General features: G+C 36.4%; 1 protein-coding gene across 1 annotated transcript in view; it reads right to left on the bottom strand.

Moving 5' to 3' along the window:
• mxt (Eukaryotic translation initiation factor mextil) overlaps positions 1–26,235 on the bottom strand; it is a 59,610-nt gene that overhangs the window by 10,358 nt on the left and 23,017 nt on the right. The window contains 11 exon segments of the mRNA XM_067129555.1: positions 29–117; positions 1,035–1,162; positions 3,559–3,597; positions 4,373–4,512; positions 5,221–5,281; positions 9,344–9,415; positions 10,890–11,190; positions 11,974–12,140; positions 12,816–12,886; positions 12,888–12,954; positions 14,907–14,991. Coding sequence (XP_066985656.1) covers positions 29–117; positions 1,035–1,162; positions 3,559–3,597; positions 4,373–4,512; positions 5,221–5,281; positions 9,344–9,415; positions 10,890–11,190; positions 11,974–12,140; positions 12,816–12,886; positions 12,888–12,954; positions 14,907–14,991 — 1,220 coding nt within the window.

The following is a 26,235-nucleotide window of genomic DNA, read 5'->3' as shown; positions in this document are numbered from 1 at the left end:
ATATGATACAGTACATGAAAATACATACCTGCTGCTGATATCTGTGCCAAGAAGTTGAGCTATGTTGTTCAGGTTCCTCTCCCCATTGAAGAACTCATCCAGCACCAATTTTGCAGTCTAAAAAGACCAAAAAATTTTCTTCTTTAAAGATCATCATTTTGGGGAATAAACAACAGGTTGTTTATCTAACAGAAAAAAAAACCATACTTTTAAAACAAAAGTATTCATACAAACCCATGAATTGCAATTAGCCCTATTCAATGTAAAACCTACCCAGCTATAGAGGCCTGAAGACTTGAAGCACCTGAAGTTCCACTGCACATGGCAAGAGTACATAAAAGGCAGAGGGGGGAAACCTAAGTTGAAAATCGGGATTCAGGAATATGTACTGGCCATGGAAGGCTTAAGAACAATGGAGGTGGTTATTCTATACATTTTTCATGTGGGAAGAAATCGTAACCATTAACAGCAAAATGGAACCATCACTACTATGGCCAAAAACATGTGGAGTAGTGAGAATCATCCAAAACCTCCAAGTCAGTTTGTGCACTATCCTAAATCAAAGGGGTGCAGATATACCTAGGCTATCCTGAAACAATAGCCCAAGCTGCTGAGCTTGGTTGCACAGAACAAAACCTGTGGAGCTCTACAGACATAAACATGCAAAAAGGACTTGCTCAAGCTGTGGGACTTTGCAGACCTCTAAGTGAAGAATCATCCCAAGGACGGAACTGACATTAGATGTGGGATGAACGGAGCACAACCATACTCTACCATAAATGAAGAAGTTAATCACCAACAAGCAAAGATACTTGATCATCACTTTCCATACATGCTGGGCCAGAGGAGAAATGGAAGGCCATAATTCCGACAGGCTGTGTAGCTGAGTCCGTTTTTCAAGGAATATGGCTAATTATCATTAATGGATTTTCTTATAACACTTATGCTTAACTTACAATGGTGTTCAGTAATATACAGCTTGCAACGAACCAAAAATAAAATTATACATTAAACAGAATATCTTGTTTACATACCCTAACAAGATGCAAGTTATTGCCAGTGATCTTCAATGCATCGCTACCGCGGGTAACTGTGTAACGATACTCGCCGATGGGCTCATCCCCCATTGACTGGCTGTGCACCAGTGTGTTCCTTTTTGAACCTTTATAAAGGAAAAAATTCATTAAAACCACTCCAATTATCATTAAGGAAAAATTATCAACATTACATATGATTGTACATGCAACAATTACACACGTACATTACCCATCCATATTCACTGCTGAGCAACTTGACCTGTTTATACTTAACATACATACAGCTCTCTTTGAAATTTAGTCTAGTAAAACTGAAAAAATTGTGACCTTACAGATCCACATTTTGTATAGATCAAGCCCTACTTACTGTTTTTTAAATAAAAATACATAATGAAGAAACCAGAGCTAAGGAAGAACTAACATAAATTAACGATTCTCTTTTACTACTAAAGCATCATAAAGTAAAACACTTATATAACAAGGAAAAATAGTTAGCCGATAAGCAGTTGTGAATTTACAGTAAAACATCATAGCACCTGTTCAAAGAAAAAATGCATGAGAAAAAAATATATTCAGTCTCTCTCAACTCTCATAAACAAAAATTCTTCAATTGCTTTGCAACAAAAATCTACTATATTACTTAACTCATCTACAGTAAAATACACATCAATCTGGTTACTGCTTGTAAGCTTTGAGGTAATTACTATATAATTTTATTTTTCCTGTAAATTAGCTTTTCAAGACAGAATGCTACTTTTTGTGTACATTAATTTTGATTCCAAATAATATTAATTCACTTTGATGTGTCACAAAAAAAGCTAAATCCTCAGAATGATGTGTTCAAGTTGGCCAAGAACAGAAATATTTTTACTTTAAATTATTAAAAAAAACCATAATGGAAATTCATAAATTCTATTTACATCATGAAAAATTGAAACCTACTCAAAAACCCATACCTACAACTGATAAAATATAATTTAAGCTTAATGGGACAGTGGTTACCAAGCAAACACCAAAAATAACTTCCAGTTCTTTATAAAAGTAAAGGACTGACCTAATAAAGCTGTCAGACTCTGGCACGGCAAAGCAAACTTTACGGAATATGCCTTATTGTATAATTGCCCAAAGTTTAATTATGCAAAATAGCGCAGCAACTTTGTACATTACTTCTATCCTTTAGTTTCTAGGGTTCTTGATTAAAATATCTGAATGTGTGATCAACAGAATAGTTGTACTACTAGTAGTATAACCAAGATGAAAAGGTACTTAAAAGACTACTGATGGAAACTATTATTTCTTTCTTCAGGGAGAATGTAATGAAAAGAGAGAAAGGTTTCCGGTACTCTTCATACGCCAAATAGACAGTCTCACTGTAACTATGTCTCCTTTTTGGATCCAAAGACTGCTCATTACAGTATTTTTGGCTACATGAATGGTTGATTATCTGGGATTAGGGAAGAGGTGAGGCAAAATGGGTCACTATAAGAGGAGTCTTTTGGTTGACATCTATCTGAAACTGACTGTCTCATAAAATGTCCGTGGCTGACCACTGTTAAGGAACTACTTGACACCCCTTCAACAGCTTTCTTTGTCAATGTTTTTGCTTTTATGAACAAACTTACTGATGTTGGAAGTCTCCCAACATGACTGCAATAAATTTGGTTTTTTCATAAAAAAAAGTGCAGCATTTTTATGTACAAGATTGTAATTTCATTTATGTGGGAGAAACTTGTATACATATTATGGCTGTACATTTCCATGACAAAAACAAAGCCACTGAAATACAGTGTTATGATAATGACCATAGCATGAATTTCAACAACACTATTAATTTTTCAGCATTTCATTATGTAGACTAAATCAACAATGGCATGTCATAAGAAACAATTATTCATATCAATATAGAACCATCTGATCAATATCACTCCATTGTGTATGTAATATATATGTATTTTTAATGGTCACAACTAAACTTCTAGCTTTCTTCACATAATCTGGATATGCTTATCACTAGAAGCCTTGAATCTTAGTGTGATAATGAAATACTGAAGTGTATTTTATGCTAAAATAAAATAAATAGAAACTATCGGTCACTTTCATCAGATATATAGGTACTTCCTAAGTTTATGATAGATGCCAAGTGAATTCAGTGTCCCATCTCCCCACACTTACAAGAACATCCCTCGTTGCTAAGATAACCCATTAATGGACAATCTCTTAACCACAGAAGGAGCCACACTTACCGTGAGACTGTCTGCCTGGGATATACAGTACATAATACCTGTAACTTTTGTAATAATCTTATTTCCTATGAAAAAGGAAACAGGAGTGTTTAAAAATATTGTTATAAAAATTCTTACCAATACAACTTCAATCTTGCATGTTTTATCATGATAATTCATCATATGTGGGATTATTATCTGTTAAACTACTTTACAACAATACAATAAGTACTATTGCATTCCTGTTGGTCACTCATTTAAACATGTTAATCATAAATTATTTACAATGTTGAACTTACTTAAGTTTAATTCATCCAGTGAGAGTTGCTTTCGGAGTACTACTTATAAAAGTGGAAGGCTTATAATTACAATTATCCTTGTATACAGTAATTAATATTCAAAACTTCAAGAAAGAACACACTATGAAATTATCTCAATTTCAATATATAAATCACAGAATAAGAAGGAATGGGGTTTTCTCTTGGCAATTATCCTGATTGTACCATTTTAAAAGATTTTCAAACCTCCATCAATCGAATAAGATCTCTCTTATTCATTAATATGACTCCTATATAGTACAGTATTATATTCTATGATCATTGTCCTATTTTTCCAGTGCAATTTTTAGTTCTCTTAAAATGACTTAAAATTTTGTACCAGTAAAACATTCGCTAAAGATGCCAAAATTAAAATAAGTATAGTACATTACAGTACATAACATTGTCTAAAGTGGTACATAATTAATATGCAGTTAAATACTGTAATGACATTCTTGAATGTGCCATGCTAAAAAAAGACAAATTTGCTTAGACTTTATAGCAATTCTTTTATACCCCTCACTACGTTCAGTATGTACTGGCAGTTTATCTTGCAACTGTTTTAAAGATTAAATTTCATATTAATTATTCACTGACAGAATGCACAAAAATATATGGAAGATGTACTTTAAATCTGTACTCCATTTTTAAAGAAGGCATTAAAAATTACATTCAACCACATAAATAAATTACAGTACTGAAGAGCAACTAAATTATGTTCAAGATTATTTATATTCAAAATTAAAACAGAAATCAAAGGGCTATTTCATACATTATATAAGAAAACTGTAATTACCTTGCAAAGTTTCATCGGAAGTATGGGAAGAAATAGACGATGAAGAGCCACCGAGAGAGTTAAAGATAGATCCACGCTCATCACTACGAACTGGGGATGCATTGCGACGGATGGTTTCCTCGATAAGATGCTTGGCTTGGCTGGGGGAAATGAAACAAAATCAAAATTATACCTAATACTTACGCCATGTCCCAACCTCGTCTAGCTCAACTCAACTTGTATGTTCTAGTCTGTGTTCATATGGTGTATCAGCTGCTGTAAACTGTTTTCTTGCAACAAATTTATAATGAATTACTAATAATCCATTTTCTTCATCAGTATGTGTTTTACATGTTAAATAAGCAAACCAAACACGAGCTCTTATGGGAAATTTTGGGCAACTTGCTGCATTTATAAAGTAATGTATGGCTATTATAAAGGGCACTTATGAATAATGTTTGCCACTTTAGTAAGGAAGTATTTCTGGCTCACAGTCAACTTGTATGTCACAATTAACAGTAAAAATAGAACACCTAAATAATGAACATGGAGAATATATAATGAGTAATGAAAAATGACGGCACAATGGAGAAAACCATAAATGGCACACTCCTGGGAGAGCAAAGATGTTCACTAAGAAGTCATAACAAAAATGGAAAGTGGAGAGTCATATGCAGGACTGGGGCCTTTAAATTTTAAACACTTTCATTTGAAGCAGCTATGATTCTGATGCAAGGAAATATGGCTACATATGATTGACTGGGTTGCAGTGAACTCTGTTTTGCAAATACCACCCACAAATAGGTGATTTCCAACTTTAAGACAAAGTACAGGGTAATGGCTATACAAAATCTAATTTTATTACGTACTTGATGTTTTCCTCTGCAGGGCCAGTGATCTGTACGAGACGTTCCCTTGCACCGGGTGCCACTGGCAAGAGATAGAGATTATTAATTAACATATATTTTAAAATAAGTATGCATGAATTTCAATAAAATCTCATTTTTTGATCGACTGAGTTTCCCCTGATTATCCACCATCATTTAAGGAATGCAATAATCTAAAAAATTCAAAATCCCATTAACCCTTAATGCCAGGTAGCATAGCAACAAAACGACTTCTAGCATTGCACTGAACACCCAGGTAGCACCAGGATGTGCCAGCAAGTGTTCCAGTCATTTATTCTTATAAGTTTTTTTTTTCCTGAGAAAAATTATACACAAAAAAGTATGTACATGTGATCTGAGCAGTGCCATAGATTTATATATTGAATTTCACTATGTAAACCCCACAAAACTATTATCATTCGAGCAGTGCCATAGATTTATACTGAATTTCACTATGTAAACCCCACAAAACTATTATCATTCGAGCAGTGCCATAGATTTATACAAATGTAAACCCCACAAAACTATTATCATTCGAGCAGTGCCATAGATTTATACTGAATTTCACTATGTAAACCCCACAAAACTATTATCATTGCCATAGATTTATACTGAATTTCACTTTAAACCCCACAAAACTATTATCATTCGAGCAGTGCCATAGATTTATACTGAAATGTAAACCCCACAAAACTATTATCATTTTAGATTTATACTGAATTTCACTATGTAAACCCCACAAAACTATTATCATTCGAGCAGTGCCATAGATTTATACTGAATTTCACTATGTAAACCCCACAAAACTATTATCATTCGAGCAGTGCCATAGATTTATACTGAATTTCACTATGTAAACCCCACAAAACTATTGACATTCATTTCACAAACTAAACCCCTTAAAATGACTTTTTAATTAAAATTCCCCCCGCCCACCAAAAGCCGAGGGTGAAAAATAGTCATAAAATAATAATCTATGATCTTTATCAAAAGATTTTTTCTCAGTGTACTTGTAGAGAACAGCAAAGATGTAAACATTTTTTATTTGTTTATGGGAAACCTTAAAAGCTGCTGGCTAGTAACTATAAAATAATGGAATAATAATAGAATTAAAACATGAAGCACTTCAGAAATGATTTGGTTGAAATTTGCTATATTTACAAAGGTATCAATTTAAAAATCACAAACTTTCCTTGTAAAAACAAACTCGGAAAGAAAATTCAGTCCTCAAAACATCATAGTTTAGCAGTAACAGACTCAAAGGGCTTTTACAATAAGAAAAGAAGAATATTTCGTGCTTCTCTACAATACAACGTGAATAAAGAGGGAAGGAGAATGGTAACAAATCTACTAACTTATCCAACTGCTTTAAAACTGGAAGAAAGATTAGATCTTCAATAGGATTGTTAATTGCTTGTAGAATTTCTAGAAACATTAATAAAGCATTACCTGCAAACATGAGAAATCATGCACACTTACCATGATAACATTGGTTATATACAATCATGCACAGGACAAAGAAATTGCATTGATTTTTTACAGTAAATGTAATTAAATTCTGAAACTTTTTTCACCTGGATATTTACCATCTTATTCGACAAAAGGAATTTACTAAAACTGTGGTACATGAGGGATAAAACCCCAAAATTAACTGACAGTACCTTAGTACCACCCAAAGCAACCACTTGCTTGGAGGAATAGGGTTGCCAGTGTGCAACACTGATTAAACAAGACAGACAGAATCAACTGAACAGTCAAGTTTTTTGCAAATGAAGACAACTTAACAAAATTCCAAAAATAAAGTTCCACAAAAAATCAGAAATACACATTTCAAGATCATCCACATTTCAAGATCACTTGACACAATCAAGAATGATAAAACAGGGAACAAAATATATGGAAAACAGTGTAAGAGCAAAACCCCCTTCAATTTTGACAGGAAAGAACTGTGCCTAACAGTGTATCCCCATATCAAATTTACAAGAAATAAGATATGAAAATGCTGTAAAAAAAAAAAAACTTACATTTATCAATATAGATAGTACCACCAACATTTCTTTGTATTCATTCCATTTTCCCTGAGGAAGGAAACAGGAACTTCAAAGCTTGAGTGTATCATTTTTACCATTACACTGTACAATACTCGACTTTTTAAGTGCCTTTTTACCCTGTACTTGTTTACGTGATTGGTCATTATACAGTTACCCGACACCAGGAATGACTACCTCCACTGATCACTCAGCGATTCTGACAGGAGGCAAGGCAAAGACATCTAAATGTCTCATGGGTTACTGGAAGGCATTTTCCAAGGCAGCCTGGGGTCTGGAACAGAAGAGCAAAACACCAGGGGCTTCCTGTAAGTGTGTGATGAACATGTCGATTCCTAGAGTTCAACGCTTGAAAAACCCTTCACCACACAAGAAAGTATGGACCAATCTGTCCTGACTAACTGCCCTTGGTGGTTGAACTAGTCCACTAATACACTCCTTTTACTGGAATGTACCTAGCCAACAGCTCAATGGCATGGCAAACTGCCCACTCGTGCATCTGCATCATAAAATAACAGAAGTGAAGAGAAACCATACTCTCCTGCTTGCTTACATAAGCCACTACAGTCAGATTGTTGACCATCAACACTACAGAGTGACTCTGGAATGACTGAAGGACTAGCACCATTGCTCACATTTCCATGACGAGGCTTGTTGCCTGTCCACACACCTGAGGTGGACAGACCACCAAGGTAAATATATATGAATGCCTGGGACTGTAACTAATCCTAAGTACAGGGCTTTGAGCTGGTAAGCAGATCAGCAAGCAAATCTACCAAACACATGCTAGCACACTACTAGCACCAATCAATGACAAAACTTTTTACACTAATGCCAAGGGCATAAAGTAGCCAAACACCCACTCATATCTTTCACACTTCATTATTCCCTTTTCTTGTTCAAACCAATGTTGAACAAAAAATACAAATACCATACAATTTGATGGTCAGTTAGAGTGTATTCAGATGTCTTAACTGTGGCTGCTGGTGAGGCTGGTGAGAGGGAGTCCCCCCCCCTCCCCCAACAACCTTGCCTACCTCCAGCCATCGGCAACCTTCTTATCAAGTTTCAACAACCAATTCCAGCTCAAGCTGAGGAATGCTCTTATATAAAAGGCAGCAGTTTGTATTCACATACGAACAATTAAGGTATTGTTAAAGAATGATAATCCAAGACACATTTCTTGTTTATCAACTATCATAAAAAAACATCAGAAGGTGAGCATAACAGCTGGGATGAAAAACCACCAAAGAGTTGAAGTAGGAGGGACAATCTTTAGTGTATATATACAAAGTACAAGCGGTCTACATTTATCGGGGTTCCGAAATTATCACAAGAACATTGTTAAAATTCACCTAATATAACATCTCGTTGAAAATCGTCAAAATCATAAGAAAACTCTTACTTTTAACGCTTTGGGTGCATTGAAAACCTAAACTGCATTATTATTGAGTTTTACATCAAAAAACCTTCAAGGCATGATTATTCTGCCATTTATAGGAAAATTTCTTCCGGATGTTCGACTCACGCCAGTCAAACAAACATGCTAAATCTACAGCCACGAAATAATTTTGATGAATATATTTAAAAAGCGGAAGGTCAGTCGTGAAGGTCAGGTCATTTGTGGGGACTGCCTAAAGTTTGTTAATCAATTTATCACAGCATGAAATTATCACAAAGAACATTGTTAAAATTCACCTAATATAACTACTGTATGCACTAATACTCAAAATCCACAACAACACTCTTACCTTATTAACCTTAAATGTAAATCCTCAATGCAACCATTAATATTTACAATAGAATTCAGGCATTGAAGGAGTATCATGAAATTTATAGGAAAAGATCCTAGGATGTTCGACTCACCAAGCACAAACAAACTGCTAAATCTACATCACGAAAGGAATAGTTGTTAATTATAAACTAAAGGAAGGTCAGTCAATGCAGGTCAGGTCATTTGTGAAAGCACCTAAAGCGTAGAATGCAAATACCAGCCTCTAGTAGTTAAGCAAAAAAAAAAAAAACCAAGACAGACTCGGATAACAATAATGTTTTACCTCTCTGGAAGGAGATGATGGTTTCAGAGAGCTCCTCAATCATGTGCACCCGTCTCCCCTTTATGCCCATAACTGTGCCAGGGGTCTAAACCAAACAGAAAGATACAAAGTGTCCGAAAAAATTCACACACAAACCAGCGTCCACAAACACACACAATTTATTCAAATATCATTACAATCAATCAAGTTAAAAATGTGCATACTAAAATACTTGAAAAGCAAAAAGTATGGTAAATCATTTAAAACACTGCAGAGAAATCTCATACTTTTTGGAATAGTACGCTGTAAATCTGAAAACAAGCACACAAGCATTCAAGAGAAGAATGAGCTTGTACAGTTTGCCCCTCCAAAAGTTCACTCGACAGAATGCAGCCAAAAACACTGTAAATAAAGTAATGAAACTGTACACTATTATTACAAGTCTGTAATAACTTAGCCTTGCGGTCTAAACAAAACATGAAAGATAAAACTTACGAAAAAAATGTCTACAATTCTAAAACCAGATGGTCCACTAACTGTCTCATAATTCTATCTCAAATATATAACAATCAATCAATGGTAAAAATGTTCCAGGGAAACCTAAAATACTTGTTCCAAACCATGGAGGCAAAAAGTATGGTAAACCCTTAGCAAACACTGCTTAAATAATACGCACCTACATGAATAATAGTGCACACCATAATGCCTATACTGTACTGATAATAACTAATCCTTTAAGTGTACAGTACCATGTACCTTAATGGTTCTGAGGTCTTATCATAACAGTTTGGAACAATTTATTTTAAAAGATACATGATTCATGGAATACATACAGTACATATAACTAAAACTATTTTACAATATAAATATCTACTACAGTACAAATATTGTGGGATAACTTTTTTTTATACTTGCTGGTTAGGTTTTATCTATAGCAGGTAGATTTTGATCTTGAAAATACTAGTACAAGACTTTACTTTCAAATTATAGTTCAGTCACCTAAAATTCGAACATTTCTAATATGTCGAAGTATACCCTCTCATTAAAAAAAAAAAAATTATATCAGCAGCTCCCTAATCACATTTCAGTAAGCTATCTTACACTTTTCCTATATCATTCATATACTGAACTGTAGTAAATCGACATAAATCAATGATTAGTCATAGATCTGAGCCTATAAAAGTGTTAGGTCTAAAAAAATAAAATCTTTACGGAACACAATCATTCCAAAAAAAAAAAGCAACTTCACCTCTTGGGTGGAATCAACATGTAACTCTCAGGGTAAACATAGTCTACACTTGAGGAAGAAGGGCTGGATGAGTGATAACTTTTGAATAAAATAGAAATAACAACACCACACAAATATACATCCAAAAGGCACACACAGAACTACACTAAAAGTCGGTGATGAACACTTTGTAATTTACCCTCCTCAGAACAGTAAATTCTTCAACGTCTGTGCAGTACAGTACAGTACAGTGTATCTTCAATAAGTCTACAACTGCAAACACACTGTAACAAAGTAGGATTTTAAAGCTCACATGAAGGAAGATGAAAAGTTACTGACCTTTTCCTGAATCAGCATTTCGAATGACAACTTCATCCTTGCAATAGTTTTTGCCTGGTATCCGCGTTGGTTTGGCAAACTTTCCAGAGCTCCTAATAATCTCCCCAGGTCCAAGAAGTGTAGGGGTTGGTGGATGGGGTACTGGGGTTTGTGCCTGATTGGTCTGATTGTAAACCGTCTGCTGGTAAGATTGCATTCCTGGAATCATCATCTGGGGAGTACCTGTTGGTGTCATTATGCTGGCAGGAGTCGTTGAGCCAGTCAGATCACATTGTTGGTCTTCTAATGCTGCTTCTTCAGCCTAGAGGGAAATAATTTTTTTAAATTCATACAAAGTAATAAAAATTGAAATGTTGCTGCTAAAACATAATGGTGTCTGCTAGAACTAGAGATCATTTTCTTTCACAACATAAACTCAATTTTCAAGTTTTTTATTTTGACAAATTCACTCATGGAAGTTACACAAGTTTTGCATAATAGCAACTGCTGCTCTGTTAGTGTGCATACATACTACTTTGGCATAAATCTTAATGATAAAAATAAAAGGATAAAAAATGTCACACAAACCCCGACACCCCTCTCCCTTTCCCCCTTAAAAGAATTAATAGGAAGGTTGGAATTACAGAAAACTTCATCCCGGATTTAATATCAGTAAAGGTAAGAATAAATTTTGAACAATTTGGTTTTTTCATTCCAACTCCATATGCAAATTCAATTGATATTTCATGTAAAAAAGGAAGCATGTAACTCTGGCCAAAAATATTTCTTAGCAAGGTCAATGAGGTGGGCATCTTATGATCACTTGGAAGACAACTCTACACTTTACTTGTTAAATGCCATAGAGCTTTACAAATTTTTGGCTATGCAATTGCTCATGATGGAATGCAACCCTATCAAACACCTACAGCAATTTGTACTTCCAGCACTGCTGTCAATTACATCCGCAGTAAATTAAGCTGACACTTGCAGTTCCTAACACTATGGGGGAAAAAGTTAAAAAAAAATCTTTATCTATAGCAAATGGACTTAAAACTTCAATAAAAAAAAATTTCATGAAGAAATAAGAGTTTGTTTAGACACTTACTTCAATCTGAACAAGTTTTTGTTTGTAGTAATTTATAAGGTTTTCATTGGGTTGCCAGTGCATTGCACGTAGTTCTATCACTTCAAGAAGACGGTAACGAGCTGCCAGACTCAGACGATCGTCACGGCAACCGTTTCGAAGAGATATGTAACACTTATCCAACTGATCTGTGTAACGAGAAACCAAATATTATTATTGTTACACTTTGTAACCATGCAAACTTTCCTGTCAGCACAAATTGTAAAATATATTCTGTAACTGAATTAGGGGAATTATGAAGCTGACACTCATGGCTCTCTTTTGGTACCAAGAGGAGTGGCCGCCAGACCTTCTGGTTCTCTTCATAATACTCTATCCAAAGTCTCTTGTAACTCTGTGGGCTTGTAACTTGGCCTTGTAGCAGCTCATCTTCTCAAGCCATCTTCATCATCCTCCTTCCAGATTAGCGATTCAAGTTATCCTGTGATTGACACCTCGTGTTTTTTGCAATTAAACAAATTTGTATACCAATATATTCATCATAAATTCTAGAGCCCTCCTCCCTTTCCCCTCTTTCGTATGTAGTCTGGCACTGCTGAATAAGTTGTACCTGGAAGCTTGTTCTGCACAGTGTAAGGACATGCTATGATGAATAAGTTTGTAAGAAAAATTTTTACTGTTATCATATTTACAGTTGCTCAACACAACTGCAAGAACAACATAACAAAATAACAAAAAGGCAACACTATAATATAATCGAATTGAAGAAACAAACCTGACACTTGGGCATGAAACTATAAGCAAGAAGGGCAAATTGCACACAGAAATCATCACAGTATCTTATATGGCTCAACTCAACTTACCTTTATATACATTTTCAAGCTGAGGTCCAAACATTTTCAAATTTTCACAGAGTGCAGCGATGGCTGGGTACGCTTCGGTCATACGTGGAGGAGTTAAGATACTGCGCCACTAGGTCCATTTCCGACAGAACACTCTCCACTGAAAGACAAATTTCAAATAAGTCATGATATAAAATGCAGCTAGTATTCTGTAGTACAGCACTGTCACAGTACTGCAAAAGGTACAAAATCCTTTCACAATTAAAGGCTGCGTGGTAACTAAAAAAAATTTTATAAGTCCTATAGGCCCAACGGTTTTGCTCTTCAGCAAAATGCCCTTCTACTTGGGTGAAAACAATAACTGCCAAAGTACTCTAATAAACAGTCAAAAACTCTACACCTTGAGTCTGATTAAGATGGGGGAATGGCTGAGTAAGCACTAGGCTAGGTCTGCGTTAGGTTAGGTTGGCAAGATTACGTTGCTGTGGCCTGTCTGTGATTTTTCATTATTTTGTTCTTTTTCCCGGTAGAATTATAGTATAACTCCACACAGATTATTACCCCACCCAAAACAACCCGGTTCCTAAAGGGTCCCCGATGGCGATGCGAGGTTAATAACTGACCGCCAATACACACCACCGCCTTCTTCATCAGCAACATTAAAGTATAAGAAAACTCAATTTCCAAGGTTGTAATCCGTGCGGAGTTGTTCCATAGTTGTACCTTTTTCCCTCACCAAAGCACCAGGTATTTTCATTGTTGGGGGGCTAGATATTAGGGAGGGTGGGATGGTTTAGGCTAACCAAGGATTTCTGAAGGTAATCTTCATCTATAATCCTTGCCAGAATGACATCAAACCCATAAAAAAAACAATTCACTAAGGTACCTGAAGAACGACACTACTCTAAATATTAGCTGCCATTTCGTTGATAATTGGCACTACATGTACCGAAATTTAAGACCTACTGTATCCTACACAGTAGATCAGGAATTCCAAAGCTCTCTTCATTGCCTAGTTTCGATACAAAGCCCCATACCCACCTATTATAAGAAGCATTGTTTTTCTTATAAGGTAATTCACGTGAAGGACCCCCTAAAAACCGTATTTCCAACTGAAAAAAATCACTGTTTTAATGTGAACTAAATACCGCCAACCTTTAACACGTGGGTCATAGCTGATATGCAAAGAAGGTAAATGACCAGACTGAGTGAAAATGACAATAATTGACTATTTGACAACATGAAAGCGTTCTCCTTAAAAGGAAACCATTCGTGGATAATAAAAGATCGCGAGAACATTTTTAAAAAATGAAAATAATAACGACAAATATTCATTTACCATTTGGAGAGTACATGGTACAACATGTTACATTACGGCGCTACGGGTAAAACAAGGCCTAATCTTCAATTTCCTCTCCTTCTTGAGCAGATAACATTCTACCACTGAATAAGCGAAAGTGACAGAACTGACGAGATAACCTCGAACTCAGGTTCAGGTTCAGGGTTGAAGCTTTTCCTTTGCAAATGTCTTGGATTTAGTAAACCAAAGGTCGAGTTCAAACCACCAACAATAATAATAATAAGAGCGTTCATTTTTCAGTTGCTGATATAGGCTAAACGTAATAAACCCATCTTATTTTAAATTCATTCCGAGGGAAAGTCAACCAACTTACACAAAAAGTATCTTTTACACTCTTCATAATAATAATAATAATAATAATAATAATAATAATAATAATAATAATAATAAACTTGATAACAAAACAATAAGCATTGAGCTTTTTTTGGCTAGAAGGCAGCATATTTTACAGCAATTATTATTATTTTCTTTGCTTGGGGGTGGCTACAGTGACAACTCAGTACGAAATTCTGTAAATCTTACAATGTTTTATTACTTTTTCTCCAAAATTCAAACGGCTCTATTTGCTAATGGTTCCCTCCCAAAGCTTACGGGGACGCCTTGGAACTTATTATTTTCCATTATGGTGCCAAGGTGTTCCCAACTCTGAGGTTAAGCAACGTCGAAAACTTAAGAAGTGTAATATCACATAACAATGCAAGTACACAACAAATACTATACTAACTTAATGAAGAAGGGATAAGATCACTTACTGGACTGGTCTCCCAGAGTGCAGATCTTGAGAGGTCGGGGCTTTTCAATCTTACCCTTACTCTTCCTGTTTGGAGCCATTGCCAGCTGTAAATGGAGAAGAAAGATAATAGGTTAGCTCTGAATTGAAAATTAAGAGAAAGGAAATTAACATGACTTGATAAATATGGAACTGATAACCTGTCTCCAATTCTAACTGAAGAAAAACACAAAGAAATGAATTATTGTGACTATCATGCAATAATTACCATGACTAATGAACCGCAATGCTCCCATCTGAATTGAATTAACCTCTTGGAGAGAAAGTTCGCTGCTTTGTTCTAGAGAGAGAGAGAGAGAGAGAGAGAGAGAGAGGGAGAGAGATCTTTTTGATGTAGATGCGCACGTTTTCTTCTGAGCAAGGAACCGTTCACTATAAACAAATACGGAAATACCAACGCAATGTAATCTCAACACCGACCGCAAGAGTTGATAAATATTTGTAACCCCATAAGGTGATTTTCTCTACCCGAAGTACACAAGAGAGGCGCCAACGAGTCATAAACACCAGGTCCAGGTCTAAACTTCAGCCCTTGGCTCAAACCTAAACTTCGCGCGCCGTTACGGACACTTGATGCTCTAGGTAATGAAAGAACAGGAAACTGCTTTATAAGATCGTCCATTTTGGATTCATGACTAATAACGGAGTAGACACAAGCCTGACTCGTTACTAGATAAAATAAACAAGAGAAATTCTCTCTCCCTCTCTCTGCACGAAAAATACGATTCATGTAAAAATCTCTTTAATTCTCGTTGTTAAGAATGTCTTTATTTTGTTTACTTATCATATTATTGCGGCTTTTTCTTAATATCTAAACACGTATATAAAACTTCTACTGATTCACAAAAATCAATCATCAGCTTTAAAAATATGTCATATAAGATCAAGAATAACCACAAATATTTCAAGTTTCATGACAAAAGTATTGCCCAAGAAAAATACGTCCCAAAACAACTTTCAAAACTGAAAAATATTGCTGGTCTATGCCTGAGAGAGAGAGAGAGAGAGAGAGAGAGAGAGAGAGAGAGAGAGAGAGAGAGAGAGAGAGAGAGAGAGAGAGAATCACCGAAACCCTTTCGGTTAATATCCTGTAACCAACGCATGAGCAAGCGCACGAGGTTACCCATCAGCACCCTCGTGTTGGATACGTAGTCAGTAAGAGAAAATAAAAACACGAGCTAGTCTAATACACCTGGGTATTTAAACCACACGTGACTGAAAATAGAAGCCTTACCAATTATAAGGAACTCGGAAACAACGACGCACTCACCGCATGCCTAAGTTATCGACAGGAATACGTTTCCTATCGTATAAATACGACACAGAACGTTAACATTTCAAACCAATTTGTTTAGTACGAAAGACTTAGCTCTCTCTCTCTCTCTCTCTCTCTCTCTCTCTCTCTCTCTCTCTCTCTCTCTCTCTCTCTCTCTCTCCAGCAATATAACACAGTTTCAGCCTCTAAAGAGAGTAAAATAACTAATACATCCATCAAAATCGGAAGTCTTGATTACAAAGCCGGCAAATGGCCATGCATGATCCGAAAAAGACCTCTAATTTCAACCTCCCTGGAATTAAGTCACTGCGCAAAACGCTGGAGAATTAACCGTAAGATGCGTGGATACATGATAAGGTAAAGGGATAAGCGATGCCGCAAGGTGGATACATGATAACGTAGGATACACGAAGTTGTAGGTAAGCAGTGGGCATGGAGTCCTGCAAACGATACACTTGGACGCGAATTCTTATGGAAGCAGAGAATAGACGCATGTGATTATGCTTTCATAAACGTGAGTGATCTCAACCCGCCCCCACACTTATTCTCTCTCTCTCTCTCTCTCTCTCTCTCTCTCTCTCTCTCTCTCTCTCTCTCTCTCTCCAGCATTTCCTTTTTCGTCAGGCAACAAGGCGTGTAACTGTAACCAATTCACCAAATCAGATGAAAACACTTCCTGGAACTTGTTTTCGTGAGCTTCTGCTTAATAAACATTTGGTCGCAACGCTAAAAAGAAAATTAAACGAGGTAATGTTTATAAAATTCATGAGATGGATGCATCAGGTGGCGAGTCACCAATTTATTATACGAATGACGTAAGATAATGTTAGGTCAATGTCGACGGAAGTAGTCTCATAGTATTGCAAGTTGTTCCATGAGGTTTTAACCATTTCGATACTCAGCTAGTATTCTGGGATGAGGTTGCTAGCCCGCACCATGTCCCAGACATGTTCAAGGGACGTAGGATGCGATGGTGTCTCGCATTTCTTTGTGAAAAATATACATTTATTGTCCATCCCGATATTCTAAAATTGGCTGATAAGGTCAGCGGTATAACGAGCGTATTGCTTCCGTCGATATATATAGGCCTATATTATTACTGCATATATGTTTAACTGGAAAAACTGAAATAGAAAACCCAAGATACATGTAATTTAACTCGACAAGTACAAAGCAAGTGGCAAACAAGACAATTCTGTCCTGCGATTAATGTTACCGAAGCCTTACAAAGCCACACCACCACCTTCCTCCAAAGGCTGGTAAGTCTACAGCTAAACTCCAACTATGCTGAACCGTCTTTCTTCTTGAACTTTTAACACCAAACCCCAGCAGCCCTCAGTTCGAACCTACTCGAACATCTAATACTTCTTTTCGAAGGTTTCTTTGGTGATTTGCCTCGACTATTCTTAAAAGGGAATGCGGGCTTTAGACTCATTCATGTCGGCTCGTGGCGGGTCTTACTGAGAGTAACTTTTTCGTGTTAAGAGGGTTTTCGGATATTCTTAAGGCTTGAGCACGGCCTGACACAGATCTTAGCTGGGGCGTGAAAGCACATTCTGTTTAGCATCTTTGTGTACTTTGTAGATTTAAGAGGACACGAGCGTGGACTCACTCAGATGAAGCACGCCTATACATTCAAGTACAGATTAGCAATCGCAAATCGAAACATTGTGATTATCAAACACCAGCGATTAGATTAGTGCTTTTGGTCAAACTGATAGTCTTGTTCATATTAAATCTATATAACTAGATATTTTCATTTTCTGTTTTAGGTAGAAGTACCATTCTTTCTAAAGTAAGTAGCAACATCCTGACGAAACCTAGTAGCCTACACGATGAATATTATTCCAACAAAACTTCAAAATATGAGAACATAAGACTCTCTGTCAAAGAACCTTCAGGAGACAATGACATAGGATATTCACTCTTCAAATTTCAGAAAAAGACACGGACACATGTCTTGCTGGAACCGTTCACTACAGCGGAACAGCCGCGGAGGCGACCGCATGCAGACGTATATTATACGCCGTGGTCAAGTGAGCTCCTGTGATTTTCTTCACGGTTATCACAGCAGCGGATAATGACCTCTACGTCTATCTGTGTCTGTCTGTCTGTCGTGTCTTTATCGATATACGTCTACCTGCTTGTCTGTGTGACGTGTATTTATCAGTGACGGGTGCTTGAGATAAAAAGACCTTTTTAGCTTAGACGACGAAATCTTTGCGACGTTAGTAGTGACCGGTGCCACGTCTTCAAGTGTTCGTGCTCGTGCGCTCGCTCTCTCTCTCTCTCTCTCTCTCTCTCTCTCTCTCTCTCTCTCTCTCTCTCTCTCTCTCTCTCTCTCCAGCCATCTTTTAACGAGATCAAACTGTCTTAATAGGGCATTTAATCTCAATTTCTAAAAAAAAAAAAAAAAGAGTAGGCCTACAAAAGATGGCTACTCTGTAAGGAAGAAATATGCAGTCAGTGCAACACCAGATCATCTCCGGCTGTCAATGCAGCGCGATTTACATATCTCGAAGCATGCACAGTAATGCCAGTACGATAGTCCACCAATGGGAAGAATCATTACAATTTTCACAAGTGTTCATATAATCGTATTTCTTGGCCTTCTTCTTTTACAAGCAATACTTACGAGAAACAATAATGAAATGTTCTTGTGCTGACATTTAAAGTGTAGCATAATTTAGTTTTTGCATAAGTATTTCTACACAAATCTGAATCATCATTCGGTGTAGTACAACAGAAATTACAGTGTATGTAAAGGAAAAAAAAAAACTTTCCATCTACTTCCATAAGGCAGAAAACCAAATGTGTAACTGTATTATCGTTTTAATATTTTTTTTTTAAATAATATTTTATACAGTTATCAAAAAGAAAAGAAGCTGTTGAAATGAACTGTTTGCATCGTATTTGACATTAAAAAAGTAGTGTAATGGTGGGAAATTTGGAGATATTTCTATGAAGTGGCATAAGTAGAAAGGATGAATCAGAGTTCTGAGATGGTAAGGTCCTGCGGATAGATTGCAGGGCGGTAGGTTGGTGAAATAAGACCATAATTCGGCCATGTTAGGAGAGAAGGGGGGGGGGATGACTTAAAACGTACTCTAAGGATGGTTCACAGGAAGGCAGGAAAATTCTTGCAAAGAAGACATACAAATGACATTATGTGCCTGTGTGCGTTTGCGTGCGTATGCACATATGAGAGAGAGAGAGAGAGAGAGAGAGAGAGAGAGAGAGAGAGAGAGAGATGAAAACCACAAAACTCAACCCTTCCACACAAGAGAACATCTGCAGCAGTAGTAACACTGGCGACTCCCCACAACCCCCACACCACCAGGTCATTACTCATAACAGCCTAACACCCCCCAACCACCCCCAAATCTTTCTCCAACGTTAAAAAAACAGCTTTCAGAAGACAACTGAAGCAGAGAGAGAGAGAGAGAGAGAGAGAGAGAGAGAGAGAGAGAGAACAAGTACCGTTAGAAGCGATTCGAATTTACCACCCACCCAGAGGTCTCGCTTTTACGATTGAATCCAGGGTGACGTCATCGATTTTCTCTTGCTCTGAGAGAGAGAGAGAGAGAGAGAGAGAGCAACGGTGTCCCAAGACGAATTATGATTATTGCTATTTTTCACGCACGTGAATAGAAAGCTTTCTAGATATATATACACAACAAAGACCGTTTTCTCTATCAGGTTCATGAGGTTTGGAGAATGTTCAAAGGTGTTTCTGTTACCTTTTATTCATTAAAGATTTATTTATGACAAGCCTTCGTGTCTTTTTTTTCTGTCACACGAAAATATGTGGAGGAATACCTGTTGAATGTTTTATATATGCCTTGACCTAGATCTGCTAACATCATAAAAGCATGTCGATATTGGGACTAAAACGTTCTTGGTACGTTAACAAATTCCTTAAATATCCTGTGAATGTCTTGTAATGCAGTTTTAAATTTATGATCATATATATCATAAAATTAATTAACAATTATAATTACTAGAAAATCATATTGCAATACTGAACAATCTTGGTATGTTGACACATTCCTTAAATACTCTATGAATGTCTTTTGATGTACAGTTTTAAATTTGTGATCATAAGAATCATAAAAATAATGAAAAAAATAATCATAACTGCACCAAAATCCTATTGCAACACTAAACCATAATTGTATACTATATACAGATATTTTTATGAAAAAATAAACACAAGGCCATCGTTCTAACATCGATACTTATAAAAAAACTTTTACACAAAAAATTATCGTAAAAAACCACAAGACTGTTTTCTAACATCGATACCTATAAATTTAAAAAAATCTTTTACACTGACTTTATATAAAGAATCATATTCTTCTCAAAAGTAAATTTTACGTTACAAGTCTGTTTGTTAGGTGGACTGTCCGTGCAATCTGCACAAGTAACAACATCACGTAGGAGAAATATCCTGCGGGGAGTGTGATGAATCCTAAGTATCCTATAGAGGGGGTAGGACACCTCACACAATACAGCACATTGCTACAACTGACAGCCATTCTAAGGTGATTCTTTTATTTATTTATTTATCTATTTATTTATTTATTTATTTACTACATCACACAAGCAATCACACAAATCTTGAAGCCTGCTTGCATATAACTGGCCATAGAATTAGATTATTACACCAATTATTAAACATAGCGTTTTATACGTGAACTGTGGGCTAATAATTCTACCTCAAATGTAATAATTATTAAATATAGTCATGTAAATCGATGTGGAATATTTAAAAACGATTCATCAGTGGGTAGTAGGATACAGGCAACTTAACCAGAAAAAAAAACAAAATATATATATATATGTATGTATATATATATATATATATATATATATATATATATATATATATATATATATATATATATATATATGTGTATATGTATATGTGTGTGTATATATATGTATATTATATTTATGTGTACCGTGTGTGTGTACATGGTACCAAGGACATACTCCCACGTAACAATTTAAGGCCATGAATGGATTCTGCCATTGAAACTCATGACGAAGAGACCGAAATAAAACTGTTTTGTCATTCCTCGGGAGTCTCAGACCAGATTCACAAGCGCTTGATAATGAACTTCAATTTCTCCTGGCTTTAGTTTGAAAAAAAAAAAAAAAAGCCAGAGCGAGTTTGAACGTGACGAGAGAAGAATGCGCCACAATTATTGCAAGTTTTATTTTTTTTTCAGATTCTGAAAAGGCAAGTATTTACTTAAACTTGTATCTTTTTAAAATTAAATGGCCAATTGCACTAAATAAATAAATACGTGATAAAACAAAAAGAAATTAATATCGGCTGATGCGAACAAAACAACCTGATTACTTATCCATACACCTGAAGATGCACGCATACATGCAGAATAAATGAACTTGCTTTTCATATACATACACGGATAAGGATGAATAAATATACATACAGAATATACAAGATACAAATACATACACGAAAAAAGAAGCACGCAAATACAGACACGAATGAGGAAGAAGAAGTACAAGAAAAGAGAAAGACATTCCCTTGAAATTCCAACATACAAAAAAAAACCGAGTCTAGTTAAGCGTTCCTTTGAATTAGACCTTGGGAAGCTGGTCGAATCTAATTCCCCACGTCCTCAGAGCGAGATTAGTGCCAGAAAGCCCTCATTCAAGGGAGCTTTGCGGATCAGCACGACTTCAAACACGCCTAACTTCCTAATCGACTTGGAGGGTTTTGGTTATTCAAGGAAAGAGAAAGTTGAAGACGATTTAGTAAAAAAAAAAGTTTACATTTCAGAGGTCAGCGCCTTCTAATGCGTAAATCTTATCTAAGGGTAGATTGCACTTTGATGCTAAGGGCGGGAAATTAAAAGTAGTTTATGAATTAACACATTTTTATTTATTTTATTAATTTATTTGTTTTCCTAATAACTGATCTCCTCTTTCTGTATTTACTTTCTGCGCTTTGGAAGATTGAATTTCAAGTCAGTGGCCCCTTTGGTGGGCTTGTTCCATATGAAGAAGGTTCACCTTCTGAATAATAATAATAATAATAATAATAATAATAATAATAATAATAATAATAATAATATCTGCTTATCAAAATGAGTGAATCCCATACATAAATTAGTGTATGAATAAAACAAACCAAATTACAATTCCCAACATACTATACGAGTTGCCATTAAGATTTCACAACAGCAATAGTATTTACATAATGAACGCTGACAAGCATTTCCAACACTGGCATGGGTCCAAGATATTAAACTAAAAAATAATACGAATTAAGAACACAACACTCAATTGCCAACAGGTACCCGCAAACATCTCAAAAAAAAAAAAAAAAAACACACACACCAGAAAGGTTCACCTATGGCCTCGATGAAAAAGATAATTCGATAAAATTTAAAAAGAATAGAAATAAATTTAGTTGAAATATATTGAGAAGTTCAGCACCCATTCTTTCAATATACGTAAGTATGTTCAAGGTATGATCGTCCAATTACGGTTAGGTTTAATGCCATTTCGTAATACATTCATACTGATTGACAGCGCCTCACCACCCAGTTAAACCTTTTATTGCTCTCTCTCTCTCTCTCTCTCTCTCTCTCTCTCTCTCTCTCTCTCTCTCTCTCTCTCTCGCACACTGAGGACACCGTTTCTTACCTTACTAAACATGAACAACAAACTGATTTGGAACAAGAGAGACTACATCATACACGAGATAATACATTTGAATAAATCTTGTTAGTTGCACTCATCAACATCTTGCGCGGCGCTTGTATTTACAAGCTGGTTATGGTAGTGGAAAAACATAAATATTTGCAAACGTGTAACATAACCCGACAAACTCTGCTTTCATAAATACCACCGGTTTCTTAAACATTTCACAGATAACCAGAGAAGATGCTGGTAATGTAATTATCAAGATGAAACAACAAGTGACCTCTATTGTCAAATAATGATTTTTCCTTCCCTCTCACTCTTTTTTATCACATTTTTTCTCTGCCAAAGGAGAAACTCGCTCGGCTAGAGAGCAAACAATACGGACCACACCCTCGTTTGCCATCAAGTCATAAAGCCTCCTCAATTAGTTCGGTGTTTTGTTTCAATGCATACACGCGCGCGAGCGCGAGCAATTACCGAGAGAGCAATTCATTGCATGAAGGGGTTGATTTAATGTGATTCTCAACAACATGGGATGTTGATGAAGTTACTTAAACACGTGAAAATGAAAAACAGTCGATTTGACAGTTGATGAAGAAACTGTCTACTGTTGGCCCACTTTTCCTCGGACAAGTCTGCAATTCTCTCTCTCTCTCTCTCTCTCTCTCTCTCTCTCTCTCTCTCTCTCTCTCTCTCTCTCTCTCTCTCTCTCTCTCATGCTTTTATACACTGAAAGAATGACTGCTGGACGCCTCCTGAGACAATTTATTTCAACTAATTTTATATATTTTTGTTCACTTAATTAGATCAAATTATCTTTTTCACTGATCGAGGTAGCAGTAATAATAATACACACCCCCTCTCTCTCTCTCTCTTTCTCTCTCTCTCTCTCTCTCTCTCTCTCTCTCTCTCTCTCTCTCTCTCATTTAGAAACGTGTTTGTTGCATCAAGAGGTAAACGCAATTAATAATCATTTGCATTTCAACTTCCTTCTTCAGACTAGAGAGAGAGAGAGAGAGAGAGGTGGGGGTGGGACTGGAGGAATGGATGGGGAGGGAGGGGAAAGGAGTGGGGGAAAGGGGGGCTAGAAACAGAGGAACGACTCTGTTGGATGAAAAATCGAGAAGAGAAAGCGGCGGCTTGAACTTCACCTCTGAGCTCTCTCGTGACAAGGATCCCCGCTGTATACGTGTCGAGTCTCTCTCTCTCTCTCTCTCTCTCTCTCTCTCTCTCTCTCTCTCTCTCTCTCCTCGGGATCCTTATCGCTATCGTCATTACTTCACTCCTAACATACTTAGACTGCAAAGATTCGTTCTCACCTAAAAACCTTTGTAGTTTCTCTCTCTCTCTCTCTCTCTCTCTCTCTCTCTCTCTCTCTCTCTCTCTCTCTCTCTCCTTATTACAATCATTACTTCACTCCTAACAGTAACATACTTAGACAGCAAGGATTCGTTCTCACCTAAAGACCTTTGTAGTTTCTCTCTCTATCTCTCTCCCGTCAGCATGAAATCGTGGTACCACGTTCGTCCTTACATCGTTAAAACGAGTCATTCCTCGGAGTTTAACAGCTAATAACAAGACGTTTTTGAAAGTACCTATTCTTTGAAAAAATAATACACGGGGAATACATTCAATACGTGACTTTCGATATTAGAATGGAAACCGGTTCGCAAAAAGCACATTTTGAGAGAGAGAGAGAGAGAGAGAGAGAGAGAGAGAGAGAGAGAGAGAGAGAGAGACCTGAGCTTATTAATAAGAATTACTGATTTCAGGCTAGGTTTCGGTACAAGCCTACGACCAATTTCTGTTTTTCTACCAATGGAAGAAAAATATTAAATAAAGGCAAAATAATAATATAAAATCAAACTCCTACTAAGAGATTTTTCATGTTCTAAATGGTAAACATGGTTGCTTTATGTTTTAATGAGGTCAATTAGTTACAGTTTTAATAATCTGCTAAAGTTGAAAAAGAAAATCTGTTCAGTTCATGAAGAAATATACACAAGTCAACACATATATATATATATATATATATATATATATATATATATATATATATATATATATATATATATAAATATATAGTGTGTGTGTGTAAACTAATGTACATAAACCAAACTATTGCTAATACATTACTTGCAATAATTCGACGTCTTGGCGAAAATATCAAAAAATAAAAATTTCTCGCAGACAGACCGACCTGTTTAAAACTTGTTCCAAAGAAACGTCTCGTCACAGCGGCGGCAAGCGCGTGCGCGTTGCCTGTCAATTATTATTGCGGTACGACCTGGACAGGATGCGGACGATTGGCGCGCCTTTAGTCGGGGGAGGGAGCGTGCTTGCGCGCGCTTTCAGCGACTCGTCATTCCTTCTTTCCTTCCGTTGTCTGAAAGGCGTATTGTAAAGTAGGTCGGACGGAAGGAAGGAAGGAAGGAAGGAAAGAGAAACGCCGGGAGAAATCGGCCGGAACATCGGAATGCACTGAGCCGCCAGCTCAGTTAACAGATCAACAAATCAGTTTCGTGAGGAAATTGCCATTGAAAGTACAGTGACGTCCGACCGCATGAGTGTGCTTGCAGACTATCCAGAGAGAGAGAGAGAGAGAGAGAGAGAGAGAGAGATTAGATTAGAAATTTGTGTTCATATTTACTGGTACTTGTAACAACCCAGAGAGAGAGAGAGAGAGAGAATTAGAAATTTGTGTTCATATTCACTGGTACTTGTGACAGTCCAGAGAGAGAGAGAGAGAGAGAGAGAGAGAGAGAGAGAGAGAGAGAGAGAGAGAGAGAGAGAGATTAGAAATCTGTGTTCATATTCACTGGTACTTGTGACAATCCAGAGAGAGAGAGAGATTAGAAATCTGTGTTCATATTCACTGGTACTTGTGACAATCCAGAGAGAGAGAGAGAGAGAGAGAGAGAGAGAGAGAGAGAGAGAGAGAGCAGAAATACAACAGGTTCCCGGAAGAACTATAGGGAAAAGGTGAAATTCGCATTAGAAAGAAATTAATCATAAGAAGGAAATTCCTCCTCACGACATTCCATCCAGTCACGACTCCGCCCCCCCCACAAAGAAAAATGTAATCATTTCAGAGAGAAGAAAATTTACGAGATCAATATCTGGAGATTAAAATATACCTGCCTGATTTATTTTTGCTTTGCGTTTAAATAACAGAAGGAAATTTTTACCAAAAAATAGTCTTTCCGGCTTGATACGATAATGTCAGTTGATTAACTACAATGCCAAGGAGTGAAATAGATTATTATAAATAGAGTTGTGAATAAAGTATATTATTATTATTATTATTATTATTATTATTATTATTATTCAG

The sequence above is a fragment of the Macrobrachium rosenbergii genome, chromosome 27 (genome assembly GCF_040412425.1).
Source record: "Macrobrachium rosenbergii isolate ZJJX-2024 chromosome 27, ASM4041242v1, whole genome shotgun sequence".
Lineage (NCBI taxonomy): Eukaryota > Metazoa > Arthropoda > Malacostraca > Decapoda > Palaemonidae > Macrobrachium > Macrobrachium rosenbergii.
The sequence above is the reverse complement of the archived record's forward strand: the minus strand, read 5'-3'. Positions and strand labels throughout refer to the sequence as shown.